The sequence below is a fragment of the Sarcophilus harrisii genome, chromosome 1 (genome assembly GCF_902635505.1).
Source record: "Sarcophilus harrisii chromosome 1, mSarHar1.11, whole genome shotgun sequence".
NCBI classification, from domain to species: Eukaryota; Metazoa; Chordata; class Mammalia; order Dasyuromorphia; family Dasyuridae; genus Sarcophilus; species Sarcophilus harrisii.
In genome coordinates, this window is record NC_045426.1 from 113,939,112 (window position 1) to 113,958,598 (window position 19,487).

A 19,487-nucleotide genomic window follows, 5' to 3' on the forward strand; every position below is an offset into this window, starting at 1 on the left:
GCATATTCAGCTGGAGCCAGATTGTAAAGAATTTAAATGCCAAAGAGAGGATTCTGTATTTTATCCTGAGTGATTCATGAAGCCACAAGAGTTTATTGAGTAGGGGAATGGCGTGGACAAACCTGTGCTTTAAGAATAACTTTTTGGCAACTGTTTGGATGATATATTCTCTCTAATGAGGAGGCAATTATCATAGTCCAGGTTTAAGAGGGGATAAGAAAACAGATTTGAGAGATGTGGTGGCAGAAGAAAATAATATTTTACAAGTGACTGGATATGTGGGGTAAACAAAAGTTCAAAGTTGAGTGGACATGAGATTCAAATTTAAATGACAAAAAGTGTTAGTTCTATTTCAAAAACTTAAAAGAATTCAGAAGGAGAAAGCTACCATTTTAGAGCCGGATAATAGAGTTTGAGAAATGATAAACATTTGAGAATTTTGTAGCTCTAAGGATCTATGTAAAAGGCCTAATAGCAATTTGGACTACCATGGTCTTTGAGTCAGAGCCAGAGAATCTTAAAGTAAGAAAATTTGAAGCTAGCAAGACCACAGTCAGGGAAAGGATCAGGGTCGAGAAGAAGTGAACAGCAACTTCCCAGAAATTAGTAAGTTGTGCTAGAAAGAATCAGTAACATAAGGGGCAATAAGGGAAAGGGGAAAAAAAAGGGAAAAGGGAAGTAAATGAACAGTAGAGGAATGAGGATTTGGTCCTCAGCTGAATCAGAATAGGTATCTTGGATAGAAGCTGACAATTGGACTTTCTTTTTCAAAAATAAGGGAAGTTGCAGAAGTTTTACTTCTTCCCCAAATTCCTCTCCGTATTGCTGTTCATTATTATATTCTGCTTAAAAACAAAACAAAACAAAACAAAAAAACCTGTTCTGATTTTAATCCAAATATAAAGTAGCCAAAGGTTGGCTGGAAACATTAAAAAAATAAATTAAGGTGATGATTCTATGTGGGATGTCAGAAGTTTTCCTAACCAGTCTATTAAGATTGTACCAATAACTTTTTGTCTGATCACTGAACATAAGACAACAGGAAAAGGAATTGTGTAGGTCATTGTATGTCACCCCCCCCCCTTACTCTACAGCTAAAAATGTTGCATAAATAAATTATCACCCTGCTCCCCTCTTTTTCACAAGTGGGGATAATAGCTGAGACCTAGCTAAGGTTTACTTTCACTCCTTCCAGAAGAGAAGAAGCAGAAAAGATCAATTACTGATACCATTTGGTGGGGTTATATTTGATAAGTTTCTTATCTATAGGATAGACATTGGTGAAGTGAGTCTGTATCTCAAGAGAGATACTGGAGCTATCAGTCAATAATCAGTGAACATTTATTGTGTCCCTAATTATTAGCACACCAGGCAGTGTGCTAATCTTTGGAGATGCAAAAAGAGACAAAAGACAATCCCTTCCCTCAAAAAGCTAGCAATCTATCTCAGATTTATCTGCACGTAGATAGTAGTGGAACCCATGAGAGTTAAGATCACTCAAAGAATAGAGTTAGAGAAAGAAAATCACTAGAACAGTATACATAGAGTTTTGGAATCCAGTACTTCTAGGACTTGGGAATAAAGTCAAGAGAAGAGAGTGCCTGAGTAGATGAGGATGAAGGGAAAATAAAAGTAGAGAAATTAAGAATTGCAAATTAGCTTCTATCAGATGATATTTGGAATTCCTTCTATTTCTTTTGCATCAGTAACTTTTTGATGATACTTAAAATAGCAACCAGTTTTAAGAAAGATGTATTGAATATCTGCAAGATTTGACTTGAGTCAAGTAACTCTCTGGGGACTTAGTTTCTTTGTCTGAAAAATAAGGGGATTCAACTAGAAAATACTAAGGTTACTTTCTGCTCTACATCTGATGATTTTATAAAATGAAGTTAAAGAAACAACCATGGTATGGATTTAGTCAAAAAGAACAGAGAAAACAGAAGCATTGTCTATTAAGAAAAAGTCTGCAAACTTCTGTCATTATAGTATTTAATGTGCAAAGGAATATTAGATATTGTCTAATCTAAACCCCTCACTTGATGATGGTGATGATCCCTCATATTGTATCTCAAAGTTTACAAAGTGTTGTACAATTGTTATCTCATTTTATCCTCACAGCAGCATTGGGAGGTAGAAGATATCATCATACTTATTTTAGGATAAGGAAACTGAGGCATACATAGTGGTTAAATAGTTTACTTAAGGTCACATACTTTATAAGTGTCTAAAGCTGTATGTCCAAGTCAGTGTTACATTTAAAAGTTAAAGTTCACCTGAGAAAACCCAAGCTGAAGTGATTTGTCCAAGGTTGTCCAAGAAGTACTTATGATAGAATAGCCTTGTCCTTTTTTCTCTGTATTTACAGAATCAACCAGCCTCCCCAACTGTTTTTCTTTTTTGGAGAGAGAGACTCACTTTCTCAGTTTTCCTCAATTTCCCAAGTATCTTTTATGAAAATAAAATAAAAAGTAGTCTTCCCCAGTTATTGAAAAGGTAAATATTACAACATTAATTTTATAAACAAATAACAATTAAAAACCCCACCATAGAATACTGTGAGACTTGAACTTGTTTTTGGTACATGAATACAGTATAAGCTGCTTAAAGAGTTTATCCATGATTGCACTGTCTTTTGGTAGTTGATTGCAGGTGGTCTCCTAGGAAGATTTTATCATATAAAATAGTCACAAGAAATTAGGGATTTAAAAAAAGGAGGTATTTTATTTTTCCTTCAGATATATATAGTTTTTTTTTTTTTTTAGAAGGTTGAGGAGACAAGGATTTTGCTCCCTCTCTTTTAATTTTTCAGGGCATTCATGATTTTTACTTTCCAAAAGGAACAGAAAAAGACATCATAAATATCAATAATATGGTTTTGCTATTTTTAAAAGCAATTAACATTCATATGCTCTTTAAATGCTAAGTTATTTGAAATCCCATACCTATGGAAGTGCTATTGATATTAATTTAAAAATGAATTGTAATGTGTAAAATTTAGACTAATAGTTATTGACTTGACTCTAAGTGTTGTCGTTAAAGACATAGAGTCTTTTGACATATTCATTAGCTATCTTGTCTTTATAGAAAGAGCAATTTTTACTATATAAGCTCACTAATCAGATGATTTTTTATACTTTACATTTTCTTTTGGTTTATTTTATAATGTGCTGAAATATGATGGTTAATTATTTTGCATAGTTTTGTAAGTATTTCAAAGATCTGCTATTTCAGTAGTCACTTAGCAAATGCAAATAACTACTGTTAATTGTGTTAGTAGATTATAGTATGAATTTGCTGTGGCCAAAAGAACCATTAACTCATAGCAATGAAACATTTCTTTATCTTATCCCTCCTTTTTCTCCAGCTTTTCCTAGCCTTAACACAATTTAAGACTTGAATTTGTTTTCCAAAAAGGAAAGAAAAAGTGTGTTCTTTTGAGGTGCTTTTCTCTGCTCTTTTCCCCCTTAGAAGAAATTAATTTTTAGATTTTTAGATTGCAGAATAAAAAAATGTTTCTTTCTTGAGAAGTAGTTCATTTTTATGTATGTATGATCCTTAGGTCTCAATATGATCTTAGAAATGGATTATTATTCACTTATGCATGAGTCTTCTTGCGTCATACTTGTGTTCATTTACTTTACTATTCTTGCCTAATTTTATGTATATAAGGATGAAGTCAGCTTATATGAATTATTTCCCCAAGACATATTTTAGTAGTTTGTCTCATCTATGGGGGAGTCATTTAAAGACTGCCAATTTTTTTTTTATTCTTAATGGATATTCCCAAGTGCATGTCCTTACTTAAGAATTTTGGCTCCTTCACCCACATTTTTGTTTGGAATTTTCCCATTTAATAACTATTAGCTCATTGAATTTTGAAGTTCTTTTTTGAGGAAAAATAGCAAAATTTTCTGTTGCGTGTTATATTCAGAATGCATGACGGTGTCTAACTGAAATTGTTGCCCACTGACTTCTAAATGCCATGATTTCCTAAGGGTAATTAAATTGAAAGTGCTGTAAAGTATAACATTATTATTACTGCACAATCTGCTATACAAATATTAGCCTTTTTATTTTACAAGTGGCTCTCTAAGGAGATGTTTTATTTAGAAACACCTCACATGTTCTTTATATCACATGTATAAATGTTCTTTTTTACTCTTTAAAAATATGAACCTATTGACATATCTTTTCATGTGAACAATTGTAGAGTTTAATGAAGAAAGAGTTGAAATAGCATATTTAAATGAATTTCTGTAAACACTAAATCAATAATTAATCAATAAGCTCTTGCTAAATGTATACTATATTCTAGACATTGTACCAAGCACTGGATATGAAAAAAGTGGTATAAGATAGTTTCTACCCTCAAGAAGCTTATAGTTGAATGGGAACATTAATACTAGTTTGGAATGGTTTGATGTAGTTATTAGTCTTATTTCTCTAGAGATTTGATCTAAATTTAATCAAAAATGTACTTGTAAGGACAGAGACAGACTATGGAAAATAAGTTCAATAACACCTGTTCTTTTGTAGTTAGTGTTCTATAATCAACATGATTTTCCAGTTAAAAAAAGAGAGAGAAATTAAACTCCAAGTCCAAGTTTTGCCTCTATTTTCTCCTTTATTTTCAGTCTGAAAAAATATTTTAAAAAACCTAATATATATAGCTAAGCTATGTCCTTTTATCCGGATATTTACATACACCATACAGTGCCAAGTATGTACACACACAGAAACACACACACATATACACACACACACACACACACACACACAAACACCACAAAACAAAATGGTGACATTATTGATGTTGAAAGAAAGACAATAGGATAGATGTCTCCCTGTGTGAACACTTAAAATGGTGACATAGCAACTTTCTGATAAGGGCACTCTTGGCTCTATTTTTAATCTACAATCACATAGATTGCTTGACCCTTCACTATTTCTGCTTCTCTCACACACAAATTTAAAGACTGGCTAATTGCAAAGTTACACAGTTAACATTTTCTGAGGTTCATTCATGTCATGACTTGGTGTTGTGGGAATTAAGAAGCCCACACATTTTCTTTTCTTACCTACTAATTCCTTTTTAAGAGTATAACCTCTTGTTGAAAGACAGAGCTAATGTAAAGTGGGCTACTTGGCCTTGCCTTTTGTGAATGATTATTGATCACAGGCAGTCAGTGCTGTGTTGTGACTAGGTGCAAAATACTTTTGCAACTCCATTCTTTTTTTTTTCTTTTTTCTCTTCACTGCCTGTTTTTGCTAACTCTTCAGCTACATAATTCTGGAAGATTATAAAATTAATTAACCCTGTAAGCTGCTGTTTGGGGCAGTTAGTTGGTATAGTGGATAGAGCATTGGACCCAGGTCCAGTCAAGAGACCTGAATTCAAATGTGGTTTCAGATACATACTTAACTCTGTGACTGTGGGCTAACCAAATCCTGTATGCCTCAGTTTTCTCATCTGTAAAATGGGCTGGAGAAGGAACTAGAAAACCACTCTAGTACCTTTATCAAGAAAACCCCAAATGGGGTCATAAAGAATCTACCACAACTTAAATGACTAAACAACAAAAGCTGCTGGTTGGAATATTTTTTAAATCTGTTTTCCTTTTCTGCCCTATAATCTACATTCCAAATTCCAGATGTGCATGATAGCTTTTCATTTTAAGAACCGTGTCACTTTTGTGCACCAACTAGTAATTGAATAAGGGCTTTCCTGGAATGAATGTCTAAATTAAACATTAGAGCATTTTGTGTTTGTGTATCCCCCTTTTTCTCTTTACTCCCTAGTTTGCATCTAATTTGTTTTTAACTATGAATGACCCAGATTGCAATTTAAATATTTATGCTAGGGATTCTTCATATTTCCGAAATGGTTCCTTTACAAGATGCCTTATGGAATCGAAAGGTAACACTTCTTTTTGCCTATAAAGCATTTTTTAAAACTATTAATGATTCTGATTGTAACTTAAATATTCGTGTTAGGGCTTCTTCATATTTCAAGCAGTTCCTTTACAAGGTCCCTGTATATAGTCTACAAATAACACTGCTCTTTGCCTTATAAGGCAGGTCTATTTGAAACTATTTCTATCTTCTTGAGCTATTCCTTCCTTCTAGTACAAGAAACACCCAAATCACCTCTTCCCTGAAAGTGCATTTCATACATCTCCATCTTTGTGATAGCACTAGAGTCATTATGTAGCAGTTGGCTCTGATACGCTTGCACAGACACAAATTGAGTCCGACAGGACTGATGTCTCCTGGACTTTGCTGTCATTTGAAATGCTGGCATGAGGATGGTAGCAATGAAAGGCAGGGAGGAGAAAGGAAAGGAGCTGATGGCTGCACACTTTCCCTAGGAAGATTTTTTTTTTTAGGTTTTTTTCTTTTGATATAGCTGTGAATGACTCCAGGTAGTTTTATTGAGGAGATTGATAAGAATAGTCAATTCAGCATAGCTGGGCAGCAAGTGTTCCCTAATAGGTCCTGAAACTTATATTAGAATTTAAAACTTGATTCTTCTTACTATCTCAAAATCCATATTAATGAATGATCATATTAGATTGACTTTTCCTCCCTTTCTATTTTTCTTTGACATAATCTACTCATGCACAGTAGTAAAATTGATATGATCATTTTCCCCCTCTTGTTGTTTTTAATAAGCTCAAGAATAGTGTTTGTCTTGCAGGCTTTTTTAAAATCAGGTTATTTCAGTGATTTGGCCAATTTTGGGACACCTTCAGAGTTTCTTGTTGTACAGTACTTGTATGTGTTCTATGTTCCAATATGACAAAATTAAAGGTGTCAACTTTTTGTTTTCAGACATTCTGGTTAAACTTGAACATTCACAAATTCTTTCTGGAGGGAAGAAATTAGAAAAAGTCAAATCAAATATAAAAATAAAATTATTCTGTGACTACTGAGCTTAAGAATTAGTTCTAGAATTCCCGGTTTTGTTATAATGGTGTTTATCCCCACTCAAGTTTAGGTTTTTATTACCCTTAGTATTGGTCTCCCTGTTTTCAACCTCTTTATTCTATCCTTTGAATATTGAAAAGCTTGAAAAGCTATGAGATGAATCATTTTTATCATGGTTTTGATCCTGTTGTATTCAGGTATCCTTCAAAGTCAAACCCATGGCCAAGTGAATAAAAATCCAGGCTACTTAACTTGTCACTTAAGCACCTTGTCATATTCTATACTCTGCTTGTCTTCTTTTTCAACCAATTATTTAGTTGCTTCAATTGTGTCCCACTCTTTGTGTCCCAATTTTCAGGTTTTCTTGGTAGAACTACTGGATTGGTTTACTATGTCCTTCTCTAGCTCATTTTATAGATGAAGAATTGAGGCAAACAGGATTAAGTGACTTGCCCAGGGTCACAGCTAGTGTGTTTGTGGCTTGATTTGAACTAATGAAAATAAGTCTTCTTGTTTACAAACCAAGTGCTATATCCACTGTGCCACTCAATTGCCTTTCATGCCATGTAAGAACTTTTATTTTTTTTCTTTCTTATAACTTAGAATCCTTCTATCACCCCAGAACGCTGTCACTCTTACAAGAAAAAAGTAATGTGGGGAAGTAGAAGGACCATTGATTTGGAACCAAGAGGGCTTTGTAATTCTGACTCTCTCTACTTGCATGATCTGGGACCTTCCTAGGATTCAGTTTCCCTATTTGCAAAATGAGGGAAATTGCGTTACATTCCTCCTATATCTTCTCTAGTTTCTATTGGTAATGTTTCATATTCTTTTAATTTCTGTGTTGCTCCTCTCACCCATTAAACTATATTTCCTTGAATACACCTTCAATGTCTTAGGAATCATAACTCTGGACCTTCCATTTTACCAAAGAAGAAACCTTCCTAGAGTCCAGGGTGTTCAAATTTTCCAATTTTCCAATGGTAATAAAATATTAGTGGTAGAATTTGAATCCAGGTCTTCTGATAATGATCTGTTGCTCTTTCCACTAAACCAATTCATCTTTCTTTCATCCACACCAACTAGTACAGTCCCTTATACCTTCATTCAAGAAATGAAAGAATGGACAAATAAATGATAGTAATTGTAATAAAGGAAAATGTGACCACCGCACTAACACCCCGGACACTCCAGAATCAGCCAGAGTCAGGATAAGCAAAAGTCTTTAGTCTTTATTCTTGGTCTTTAGATGCAGGATTGAACAGGATGGAAGCAGAATCTCCGCTACTGCCTTCTTTCTCTTCTACTTCAACAAGTGACTCTGGCTAGTCTTACTCCACCCCCTAGTCCCTCCTACAATCCTCTGTATACACCAATGATTGAGCCAGCACAGGATATGCTTGTGCTCTCTGTGCTATCTTTTCCAAAAGGCATATTTTCCTTTTCCAAGCATATGCACATTGAGTATTGTCCAATCAATAATTAGCCCTAAGTGCCTGAACCAACCTCAGTGCAATGACTGAAGAGTTTCAGCCCTCTACAGGAAAATATGCTTAAAAACCCCAAAAACTTTTCAACCTTGTAGCCTTAAAAATCTGGAGATCCCTTCAAATCATAAATGTTCCTGAGCTCTTCATTGTGACATAGAAATGTCCTTGGGTTTTATATGATTTTTTGAAAAAATAATAAAATAAAACCAAAAAAAAAACCCAAACCCTAAAAACTTGAGCTCTGATGGTAGAAATGTTTTCATAATGTCTACCCAAAGAATGTTTGCCTATTGCCTGCTGACCAATAAGTTTGGATAGATATCATTAAAGGATTGGCAAGCAAGTGGATGTCTTTTTGTGACTCCAGAAGTTACTTTCTACATCAGTAGAAGGAGTATCCATTTGAAGAAGTTAATTCAGAAAGGTCATGCTAACTATTATTTTGACTTATGGAAGCCAAACTAGACTTAAATGTTGATGTGTCTGCAGGGAGAAAGCCAAATGTACCATTTAAAAAAATTCAACCTTCTACCATTTAGCCTGAGAAGTTGAATTAGCCCTGTCATTTCACCTACTGCCAAGAAAGCAGCTTCCATTATGTTGTCAATAATAGACTTTTATTCTGCACGGTAGAACTTCTCTCAAATCCCTCGTATAGCATTGGTGTGTTTCATTCTACTGATGTATTCAAGTAATGTTTCATTAAAAGTGACAGTTCATTCTCATGGTTTATTGCCCCAAAGGTGGCATTGAGTAGGGGAGAATGAAATCTGAGGAGGTTAACTTCAGGTTAGCCTGAAAATGGGACAAGTTGGTCTTTGGTGCTGACATTTAGTCACTCATGAATAAAGTGGACCTAAGGATTTCCTTCCTAATGTAGATGGATTGTGGTTACAATTTATCATGTTTTCACAATGCTTTGTGTATCTCATTGTGATTGTGATACAAAGTTAAAGAAAAAGAAGCAGAAATCTAACCCTTTTTTTTTCTTCTTTTTTTCCTCTGTCTTTTCTGTTTCTGTTTCTTTGCAGGCTCTGAAAGCCCATCAGCTGAAATTTCAGACCGGACAGACTCGCAGTGGCTTCTGGGCCCGTGAGAACGAGGCTGCCAAGGCTTGCTGGTGCCAAGCTGCAGAATGATTCACGTAACCAGGCCAGTGGTGGTACTCCTGTCCTTCATCCTCTGTGCTGAGGCCGAGAGTAAGTGCCATTCTTCCATCCTATATGGGAATTGTGACCATAATGAATAGTTTTGTTTTCATTTGGCACTAGGATCCAGGTCTCTGAATAAGTTTCCTTTGGAGTAAATTTTGAGACACTGTGGGATCCTCCTTGGCTCTCAGCCAGTATCTGAAAGGGATTATTTACATGACTTCCTTGCCATTTCCCCCCTCTTAATGCCCCCTTTCTTATACATTGAACTGATCCTACTGTGTTTTATTTACTTCTTACCAGACTGTGGATAAAGACAATATGAGGAGAATGATATCCCCCAAAGGGAGGTTAACCATTCAATGATTCTAAGTAGCAACCTATCATTCAGGCCCATTATAAACTTCTTTGTGTGTATGGTGCATGTGTGTGTGTGTGTGTGTGTGTGTGTTTATTATTTCTAAGTTTGGAAAAATGCACAATATCATGTTGAGTCCAATTAAACTTCCAAGCCCCTAGTAACTGTCACAGCAGCTGTTCTAATGTATTATTTCCGACAGCTGTCGTGGAGTACAGTGTCCAAATAGATCAAGCGGAACTGACAACTTTGTGGCTCAGTGAAATCAGTGTGTGTATGTGTGTGTGTATATATGTGTGTGTGTGTGTATGTGTGTGTAAAAATATATGTGTTTGTAGAAATTGGTGACAGAAACTGAAGCTCTGATTACTGCACTCATTTTATGAAACTATAGGGTTTTGGTCAATTAGCTTGCCAATTAATGAGAAGATAATATCTTCTTTTTAATTAGAAAATCATTAGGTCTACCTTGTTTACACGTGTTTCTTTTCCCAGCTGTCCTGTGGCCTTTTGGAAAAGATAGCACAGAGAGCAAATTTCACTTGCTTGTACTTGTTGACAGGGCTGGTTTCTTGCTAGTGGTTCCATTCCCATGATTGCTGGCCTTTCTCTTTGGGAGTCCCTTATTGCTGCTGTTAAGAGGAAAAACATCTGCAGTCATTAGTTTCCCTCCCTCTGCCCCCAACCGACTATTTCAGAGAGATTAAGTCAGATCACGTTAAGGATGTCTCTTATTCAAGGGCTCTGTGTCATCTTGGCTCTTACATGTTAACTGTGTTCTGACAAAACGACCCCAACAACAGCCCATTTCCTTGTTTAGATAAAGGCCTCTATTTTTTCCACATAATCTTTGAGGGGTATGAATGAGAGAGTACACATAAAGATCATATGTGTTTGTAGCATACCAAGGGTTAATAATGTGTGGGCTCTTCTCCAGGCTGTTAATGACCAGCTGCTAGAGTTGTGTCTAAGGTGAAGCCAAGGACGGTTTAACACTTTAGCCAGCAAATAATTAACTGGGAAAAGACCCAAACATGGGGCATTCTTATTCTTTCAAAACATGGTTTATGTCTTAGTTGCTTTTAAAGTTGAAATCTAAATTCAGTTAATGAAAAAAAAAATCAATTTGGAAAAAAAAAGTATAGTACTCCCACTATGTAAAAATTATTCTTCACTTTGGGCAAAATGAAAAGTAAAGTTGCTTTATGTATTATATTTCCATTGTCAGAAAAAATTTAGACATTTACTTTAAAATATGCTTTTGGTTCATTAAGTATTAGTCCAGTACATATAATTTTCAGTATTGATGGAGTTCTTTTAACTTTGCAAATATAGAAAGAGATAGGCAGACAGACACAAATACTTTCCTATATATAAGTACTCTTCATCTTGACTTCCTGAATCTTTGGAGGAAAGGGCAGGCTGATTCAAACACTGATCCATCTCCTTTCAAGACTATAGTTTAAAAAAACAAACAAAAAAAAAAAACAACAAAATTTGAAAGCAACTCTTTCTACAAGAAACTTATCTCTGTCATTCCCCTTCATTTATGGTATAGCACACAACTTCCAAAGAAATCACAATAGTATCTTGTTAGTACATTTTAGTTATGTAAAAGTAATGTTATTGTGTTAATTTTGAGAATTTATGTGATTTTTATATTCAACTGTAGCTGGAATACAACCCAGTTTGCTTCTCTCTCATCTCATCAATGCAATTACATTAATGAACCTAAGATTGGGAAGATGAAACAAGAATTGTTTCATGTCATAAGTGTGGATATACATGGGGTATATATGATATATTCATACATGCACACCTATGCATGTCTGTACATATGTGCTTGCATGTATGTGTTTATACATCACATATTCCTATATATTATCCTAATATATAGTATATATTCCATTATGCATGTATATATATATGCTCATACCTGTATGTATTTACACATATGCACATGTGTATGTTTATATATCAAATATGTACATATAGATTATCCTAGTATATAATATATATTATTGTATATGCAAATATATACATATAAATAGTACACAATACATATATGTGTGTGTGTGTATATATATATATATACACAAATATAAACACATGTGTATTATATATCACATGCATGTATAGATTATCCTGGCATATGGTATATCTTATTATGTGTATATACATATATAATCCTAGTAATGAAATCCCTGCAGCATCTTTTTTACATAATTTTCCATTGAACTAGGAAGAATAGTCAACATACTGCTCTGTTCCATGTATTTTTTATACCCTTTATTTTACTGACATAGAACCAAAGGATTACCACCTACATTTTGAGCTCACTTTGTTATATCAGACATTTACAATATGCACTTATATATGTGTGAGGTTTCTTCTGCTTCTAAGATGGCAGAGTTCTCTGATTTGACACAAGGCATATTCAAGATTTTATAACAACTTATCATGCTTCATTATCATACTACTTGTTTTATATAAACTATTAACAAGCAACAGAAGCAAAGTATAAGGCAAAGAATACTTAGGTGTGAGTTTTCTCTCTGTTCCTACCTCTGTGACCTTAGGCAAGTACCTTAACCCTTATAAGCTTCAGTTTCTCCATCTGTAAAAAGGAAAGGTTACACTAGATGGTCTGTAAGATGTCTTCCAGCTTTAAATTCAGGCCACGTGACTAATCAATTAAAGATGGCAAGCAAAAGGAGCTATGGCATGCATTCTGCCAATGTGAGTGGTTTCAGTGTTTATTCTGCCGAATGAATAAATTTAAGAGCAAGACTCATCATCTTCACAACATTTTGACCCTTTATCATTACCATCAAATTGCCTAGATGATAGAAGGAAGAAAAAGAGTGAGGATTAGAAAACATTATTTTTTTTGTAATGATTTCTGCCATTTAAAATGCTCCTCTTCAAGTGTGGACTAATTCACCTAAGAAACATTCATATCTTGTTAAAAATGCCTTTCCCATATTATTATTTGAGCTCATAGATGTGAAACATCTAATTATTCTTAAATAGATAATTTGCTGAACTTACTATAGCAATCTAGTAAAATTTCTTTTGGCAATATTCATATCTGAAAGAAAACAAATGTATTGATTATTTTAACTAGTTGGAATATGTTTATTTAGAAGTTTCTTCTTTAGGAAGAATAGAGGTGGGGTTTTGTTTTGTTCTTTCAGTGCTTATTAATGCCAAGTTCCCTTGAGTTTCCTTGATTATAAGGCAAAATAGAATGAAAGACCCTTTGCTTTTAAGTCTTTAAATTAGCAACATCCTACTGTATTGTAATGACAAAAATGCTTTAACTTTTTCTGTGATCCTTTCATTTTCTTCTGATTTTCTGCTTACTTTATGAATTAATTGGTCCCTAGCAGAGGAGTAACCATCTTATAACTGCTAAGAAAACAAAACAAAAATAACAAATATATATGTCACACATAATTCTGCATAGTGTAGCATAGATCGCTGTCTTTTCTTTTTATCTTATTTCCTTTTTATCAATAAGGTAGCACATTTGTTTTTTATTTTATCTTTGAGTTCTTTGTGAGGTGAGGCACTAAAGAGAAGGAAGAATACTTAAAGTGTTTATGAGGTGTTCTTGGAAGCCAGTTATTACATTCCTTGAAGCGTGGGAACACTTAGGATTCCACTGCTATGTGATTGCCTTTTTTCCCTCCCTCCAGGTCACCAGCTGCTTGTTCTACACTCCTTCCACCTAGTTACTATTTATAGGGTCACTTTTAACCACTTAAACTTTGGTTTGTTTCTGAGGCTTACCTCTTCCTGCCAGTATTTACATGACCCAGTCCACCATGAAAGTAACAAACCACCAACTACCTTTAATTGAGGGATGGGGCTACTGTGTGAGGAGGGATAAGACACAAATACATGTGATTGATTAGCAAACCCACTTCCCAGCAATTTCTAGGCTTAATCTGAGGTTCTGAAAGAACTTTTTTTGATAACTACAATTCAGTATACTTTTTCTGTGATCCTAGGTATTTTTAATGCATTGGAAATCTTTATTCTCAGAGGAGGTCCAAGAGTACACAAGACTGCCAAAATGGTCTTTCCTTTCCCCAACCCTTTCCTTCTCTATTTCCTTGTCTCTATTTCTGTCTTCTGTTTTCTTCTCTCTCTCTCTCTCTCTCTCTCTCTCTCTCTCTCTCTCTCTTTCTTTCTCTCTCTCTTGCTCTCTATATCTCTCATACACACACACACACACACACACACGTTAATACCTGAGTTAGATCTTGCATGGTTTTCTCTTTTCTCTCTTTTGTGTTCAGATTCTGTGGCCTAAATATCAATAGATTCTCAAATGAAACATTTTCCCTCAGACCTCAGTTTGACAATCTGTATCTTATTTTATTATTTTTTCTAACAGCAAATTGAAAGCTTCAAAGAAAGAGATATCTATTGACATGTATAGTGCCATTAAATTGACTGTGTCTGGTTATTTTAGAGAAATAAATCTGTAATATATATATATATGTGTGTGTGTGTGTGTGTGTGTGTGTGTGTGTGTGTGTGTAATGGGCTGAAGCTCGAGTTGATGCTCTTAGGTCCCAAGCACATGAGGCTAAATTGTAATTAGACCATACTGTATTAATATATATGCTTGGAGAAAAAATGGCCCCTGCCCACTCTTTGTGCAAGTCCTGATGTATTGTATAGGAAATGACGATTTTGATGGGTGGAGGCAGAGGGGCGGGGAGAGGAGTGGAATGAGAAGGCTGTTTGGCTTCTGGTTTGGGTGGCTTCTTGACTTAGCTGCACACATTGCTATCGCAATCCCCCCTTCACCTCCGATCCCCCTCCACCTCCAATCCTTCTTCACCCTCAATGCATCAACTCGAGCACACACACACACACACATACACACACATATATATATATATATATATATCATTTTCTTTATATGCAGTTCTTTTTCCAAAAAGAAACATTAGTCAGAATGCCCTTGACTCTTCATGCAATCACTTTAGAGATTTCAAATAATATAAACTTAATGGGCCCATTACCTTTGGGTAAGTCTGTACTACTAAAATTTGACCTTAAAAAGTTGACAGTAAATTGGCCTAAAAATGTAACCATGCTGAGTAGGAAACTTCCAGATTTTGGAGTGATAATTCATTTTTCATCATTTATAATTCACTTTCTGAAATGTGTTATTTGTCTCTATCTTAAATATTCTAACCATCAAGTTATCCATGTCTGAGTTGAAATATTTTATCTCAACAATAGCAACAATAGTAAATTAGTAATTAGTTTAGAAATAAGGATGAAGTTTCAACATTTTCTGATATAATCTATTTCTACTTTAGTTTTATTCTTACAGAAAAGTTTGCAGATGCAATTTGCAGTTTGAGTAGAAAATTTTATAGCTATTTTTACAAAAATTGTCATATAGTGTTGTGACAGTAATTTTATATTACCATTGTTAAATCTGACATTGAAACACACTAAGTACTCATGACTTCAGTTGGGGGAAAAACACTACAACATATACATTTCCCTCAGATGGAAGATGAACAAATAGTTTTAACCATATCCATTCTGCATGTCTCTGTATTTCTGTGAAATGAAAGGTTAAGATGGAGGGCCAGATGTCAGGGTAAAAGAAACTCTAACTCCTGAAGCTAAAAATCTTTCTGGTAAACATTTAAGTTCTGATTGCTTTTAATTTCTATAGTTTTATTTTTACTTTAAAGTTAATTTGGAATACATATATTGATCAAAACATGATAAAAATTTCTAGATTAGATACAATCAATAAAATAAATAAATTGAATTTTTAGGCCATAAATCTTTTGTTGGGGTATGTTTTTGTTAGACTTCACTTAAGTATTACTAATTCATGCCACTACATAAGGGTTATTATCTCTCATATTAGCTATGTAACACTTGGAAAAAATTAATCTTAGCAAAACTTAAAATGCATTTTTGATTACTTGGTTGACAGAATTTCCCTTGTGTGGTGTTGTTACTGTTATGGATTCATTATAAATCATAAAGTCATTTTAAATAGCTAAATAAAGGAATCTACCTTCAAAACTATAATTATAATTCTTTTGGCTATCAAAATTATAAACATTAGCCTTTAACTCTGATCTTTATTTATTGAGATAATCTGGATTATTTTTGGAAGTCAGTGATAATATCATATCTAAAATTTTACCTAAATATCCCCTTCGTAAGTTAATTTCATTAGAGTATGAGAAAATTAGCCCATGTAATGGTTAGAATTTGGACTTGGAGTCAAATTCCACCTGCAAAATTACCAGCTGTATAATTAGCTGCCCTTTTTACAAATCACCTTGCCAGAATAATATTTTTAAACAATGATATAAATAGAAAATGAAATTCAGAGAAGATATTCATTGAGTTGACAGAAACCTTAATGGATAATCTAGTTCTGCCTTTTACATCTAGGCAGGATAAAAATATGTCCCGGATAATAGTTGTTTTCCCCAATTTGTATCGATAGATAGGTATAAATATATAGATAAAAGGTCTCATACACCTTTCATTAGTAAGGCTGCCCTGTTGTTTATAACTTCTTGAGATATCTTAAAAGATGTTTAGTTTAAATCATCTTTCATTTATTTCTACCAGGTTTAAGCCAACTAGATATAGGTTAGCCAGAGAATTAATGAAAAACCATCATGGCTGCCTTTTCTATAAAGTAAATAATTATAGTATTATTTTTTCCTCCCTTTCTTAATAGAACGTATTTCTTTTGAATTTCAAAAGTTTTTTTTGATATTTTCTTCAATTAGTCTCATTCTTGTTCACTATAATCAGAGCCTGTCTTTTTGACAATGAGCTGTAAAATAGGTCTCTTAAAGATCCCTAGGCAGTGTGATTTTTATCATTTCCACAATTATTGCTTATGTAATACATTGTATCCCTGTTTATTACGAGGAACCTATCTGCTTATACAGTGTTGGAAAATTATTTTAAAAGCCCTGCATTCTAAAAATGACACTCTACAACAGATACCCTGAAAGACTAGATTAGATTCTAAATTCAGCTACTCATTGGCTCTTTGGCCTCGAATAACTTATTTTTTATTAGAGTTCAGTTTTCTTCTAAGAAAAATAAAAGATTTGGGCTAGATAATTCTTTTTATTATTTGTTTATAATTTTCAGATTCTAATCTTTTTTAATATTTTATTTTTCCCAGTTACATGTAAAACAATTTTTACATTTGTTTTTACAACTTTGAGTTCCAGATTCTTTCACTTCCTCCCTCCTCACTTCCTCCCCCTTTAAAAAGGCATATGTGAATTTATGCAAAATATTTCTATAAAAGTCATTTTGTGAAAGAATACTTATATCCTCCCTAAACACCCTCAAGAAAAATAAAGTAGAAGAAAAAAGGATGCTTCAATCTGTATTCAGATGCAATCCATTCTTTCTCTAGGTGTGGATAGGATTTTTATTTTAAGTCCTTCAGAGTAGTTTTGGATCACTATATTACTGAGAATAGTAAAGTCACTGTATCCCACAGTGTTGCTATTACTTTGTACATAATACATTTCCCTTTGCATGATCTCATGAAGTACTTTCCAGGTTTTTCTGAAAGCATCCTGCTCATCATTTCTTAAATAACAAATTTATTCAGTCATTCCCCAATTGATGGCCATCCCATCAACTTCCATTTCTTTGCCTTAACAAAAGAGCTGCTATAAATATTTTTATACATGTAGCTTTTTTTCCTTTTTAAAAAAAATTTTGGGGATACAGAACTAGTAGTGGTATTGTTAGGCAAAGGGTATGCATGATTTTATAGCCCTTTGGGCATAGATCATATCTTTTGATCATTTATCAAATGGGGAATGGCTCATTTTTTTAAATTTGATTCAGTTCCCTGAACATTTGAAAAATGAGACCTTTATCAGAGAAACTTGCTTCAAAATTTCTTTCACAATTACTATTGCTAACTGTATTTCTAACCCATTTTCCTATTCTATCTCCTTTTACCCTGTTGTTCCTCAAAAGTATTTTGCTTCTGAGCACCCCATTTCCAATATGCCCTCTCTTATCATCCTCCCCCGCTTCTCGTGTCCACTTCCCATGCTACTTTGCTGCAAGGTAAGATAGATTTCTAAAACCATATTGTGTGTGTATGTTATTTTATCTTTGAGCCAATTCTGATAAGAAGACTCACTCATTCTCTCTCCCTGACTTTCCCCACCTCTACTGTAAAAGCTTTTTCTTGTCCCTTTTGTGGCAGATACTTTAGCCATTCCACCTTTCCTTTTCCCTTTCTCCCAATGCATTACTCTCTCACTCATTAATTTTGTTTTCTAGATATTATTCCTTCATGTTGAACTTACAACTGTGCTCTCTGTCTATATATAATTCTATTATAATAATGAGAATTTTCTAATGAGTTACAAGTATCATCCTCCCATGAAGGAATGTGAACAGATTAACCTATTTTAAGTCCCTTGTGATTTCCCCTTCCTGATTACCCCCCTTATGCTTGTCCTGAGTTCCTTTACACTGCCATCTTGGCTCTACTGGGAGGGTAGATGGTTCTCAAACTCTCCCACTTCAGCATTCTGTGATTCTTTAACATGGACAGGAACAAAGGAAATATAGAGGTAATTGACCAGATGATGAATTTATATCCCCTTAAGCCACCATGATACACATATAACCTAAACATGCTTTTTTGATTAAGCACCTTACCAGTTTACTGTGATTAAAACATTATGCATTTTGGTTGAGATGACATAGTTCATGCATCTCTCTCCCTCTGTTTCTGTCTGCCTCTTCTTTCCTCCTTCCCTTTCTCTATTCCTGCCTCTCTTTCTGTGATAGAAACACTCTTACATTTTTTCCTAGTACCTAACTCACCTCTACCACTGTATGGGGAACATAAAGGCTGTCATTATCTTAACTAGATCTCCCTATAGTGGTATTATTTGAAGGGGAAAAAATCAGTCCTAATTTTTTTCCTTGTAGATACTCTTTGTTGGTAGTTTTAAATTTCAAGTTCAGAATTTTATATTTGTTCCTGGAAGTAATAAGGAGCCATTGCAATTTACAGGTCTGTACTTAGAGAAAATAACTCTACCAGATTAGAGGAGGTTGGAATTGGGGAGAGACTTGAGGAGAGAGTATGAATATATAATTTGGAGTTTGGATAAGTAGGTAGAGTATGAATAAGGGAGTCAACAATGACATTGATTTTTCAAGTCTCTGTTACTACATGTATAGTGGTAATATTGACACTAATAGGAAAGTTGGGAGGGGGACAATGGTGGTCTGGGAGAAAGATAATGAGTTCTATTCTCGACAATGTGAATTTGACATGCCCACTACCTGACCATCTTCTGAGACCATCTTCCATTTTTGCTGTGGATATTTTATATCTATTATTTTTGCATATTCTCACCTCCATCTGAATGTGAGCTCCTTCAGAGCAGGTATTTTTGCCTTTCTTTCTATATTCAACTCTAGACAAAGTGCCTGCATGTAGTGAGAATATAATGAAAGCTTGTTGACAGATGGACTGTGGCATAT

At 34.2% G+C, this 19,487-nt stretch overlaps 1 protein-coding gene across 10 annotated transcripts in view; it reads left to right on the top strand.

The window, feature by feature from the left end:
• The window catches only part of PTPRD (protein tyrosine phosphatase receptor type D), a 1,049,942-nt gene that overhangs the window by 572,859 nt on the left and 457,596 nt on the right, over positions 1-19,487 (top strand). For all 10 annotated transcript variants that reach the window (XM_031947762.1, XM_031947812.1, XM_031947874.1 and 7 more), the window contains one exon: positions 9,452-9,619. In XM_031947762.1, coding sequence (XP_031803622.1) covers positions 9,556-9,619 — 64 coding nt within the window. In that variant the 5' untranslated portion in view covers positions 9,452-9,555. The remainder of the gene's footprint in view (positions 1-9,451; positions 9,620-19,487) is intronic.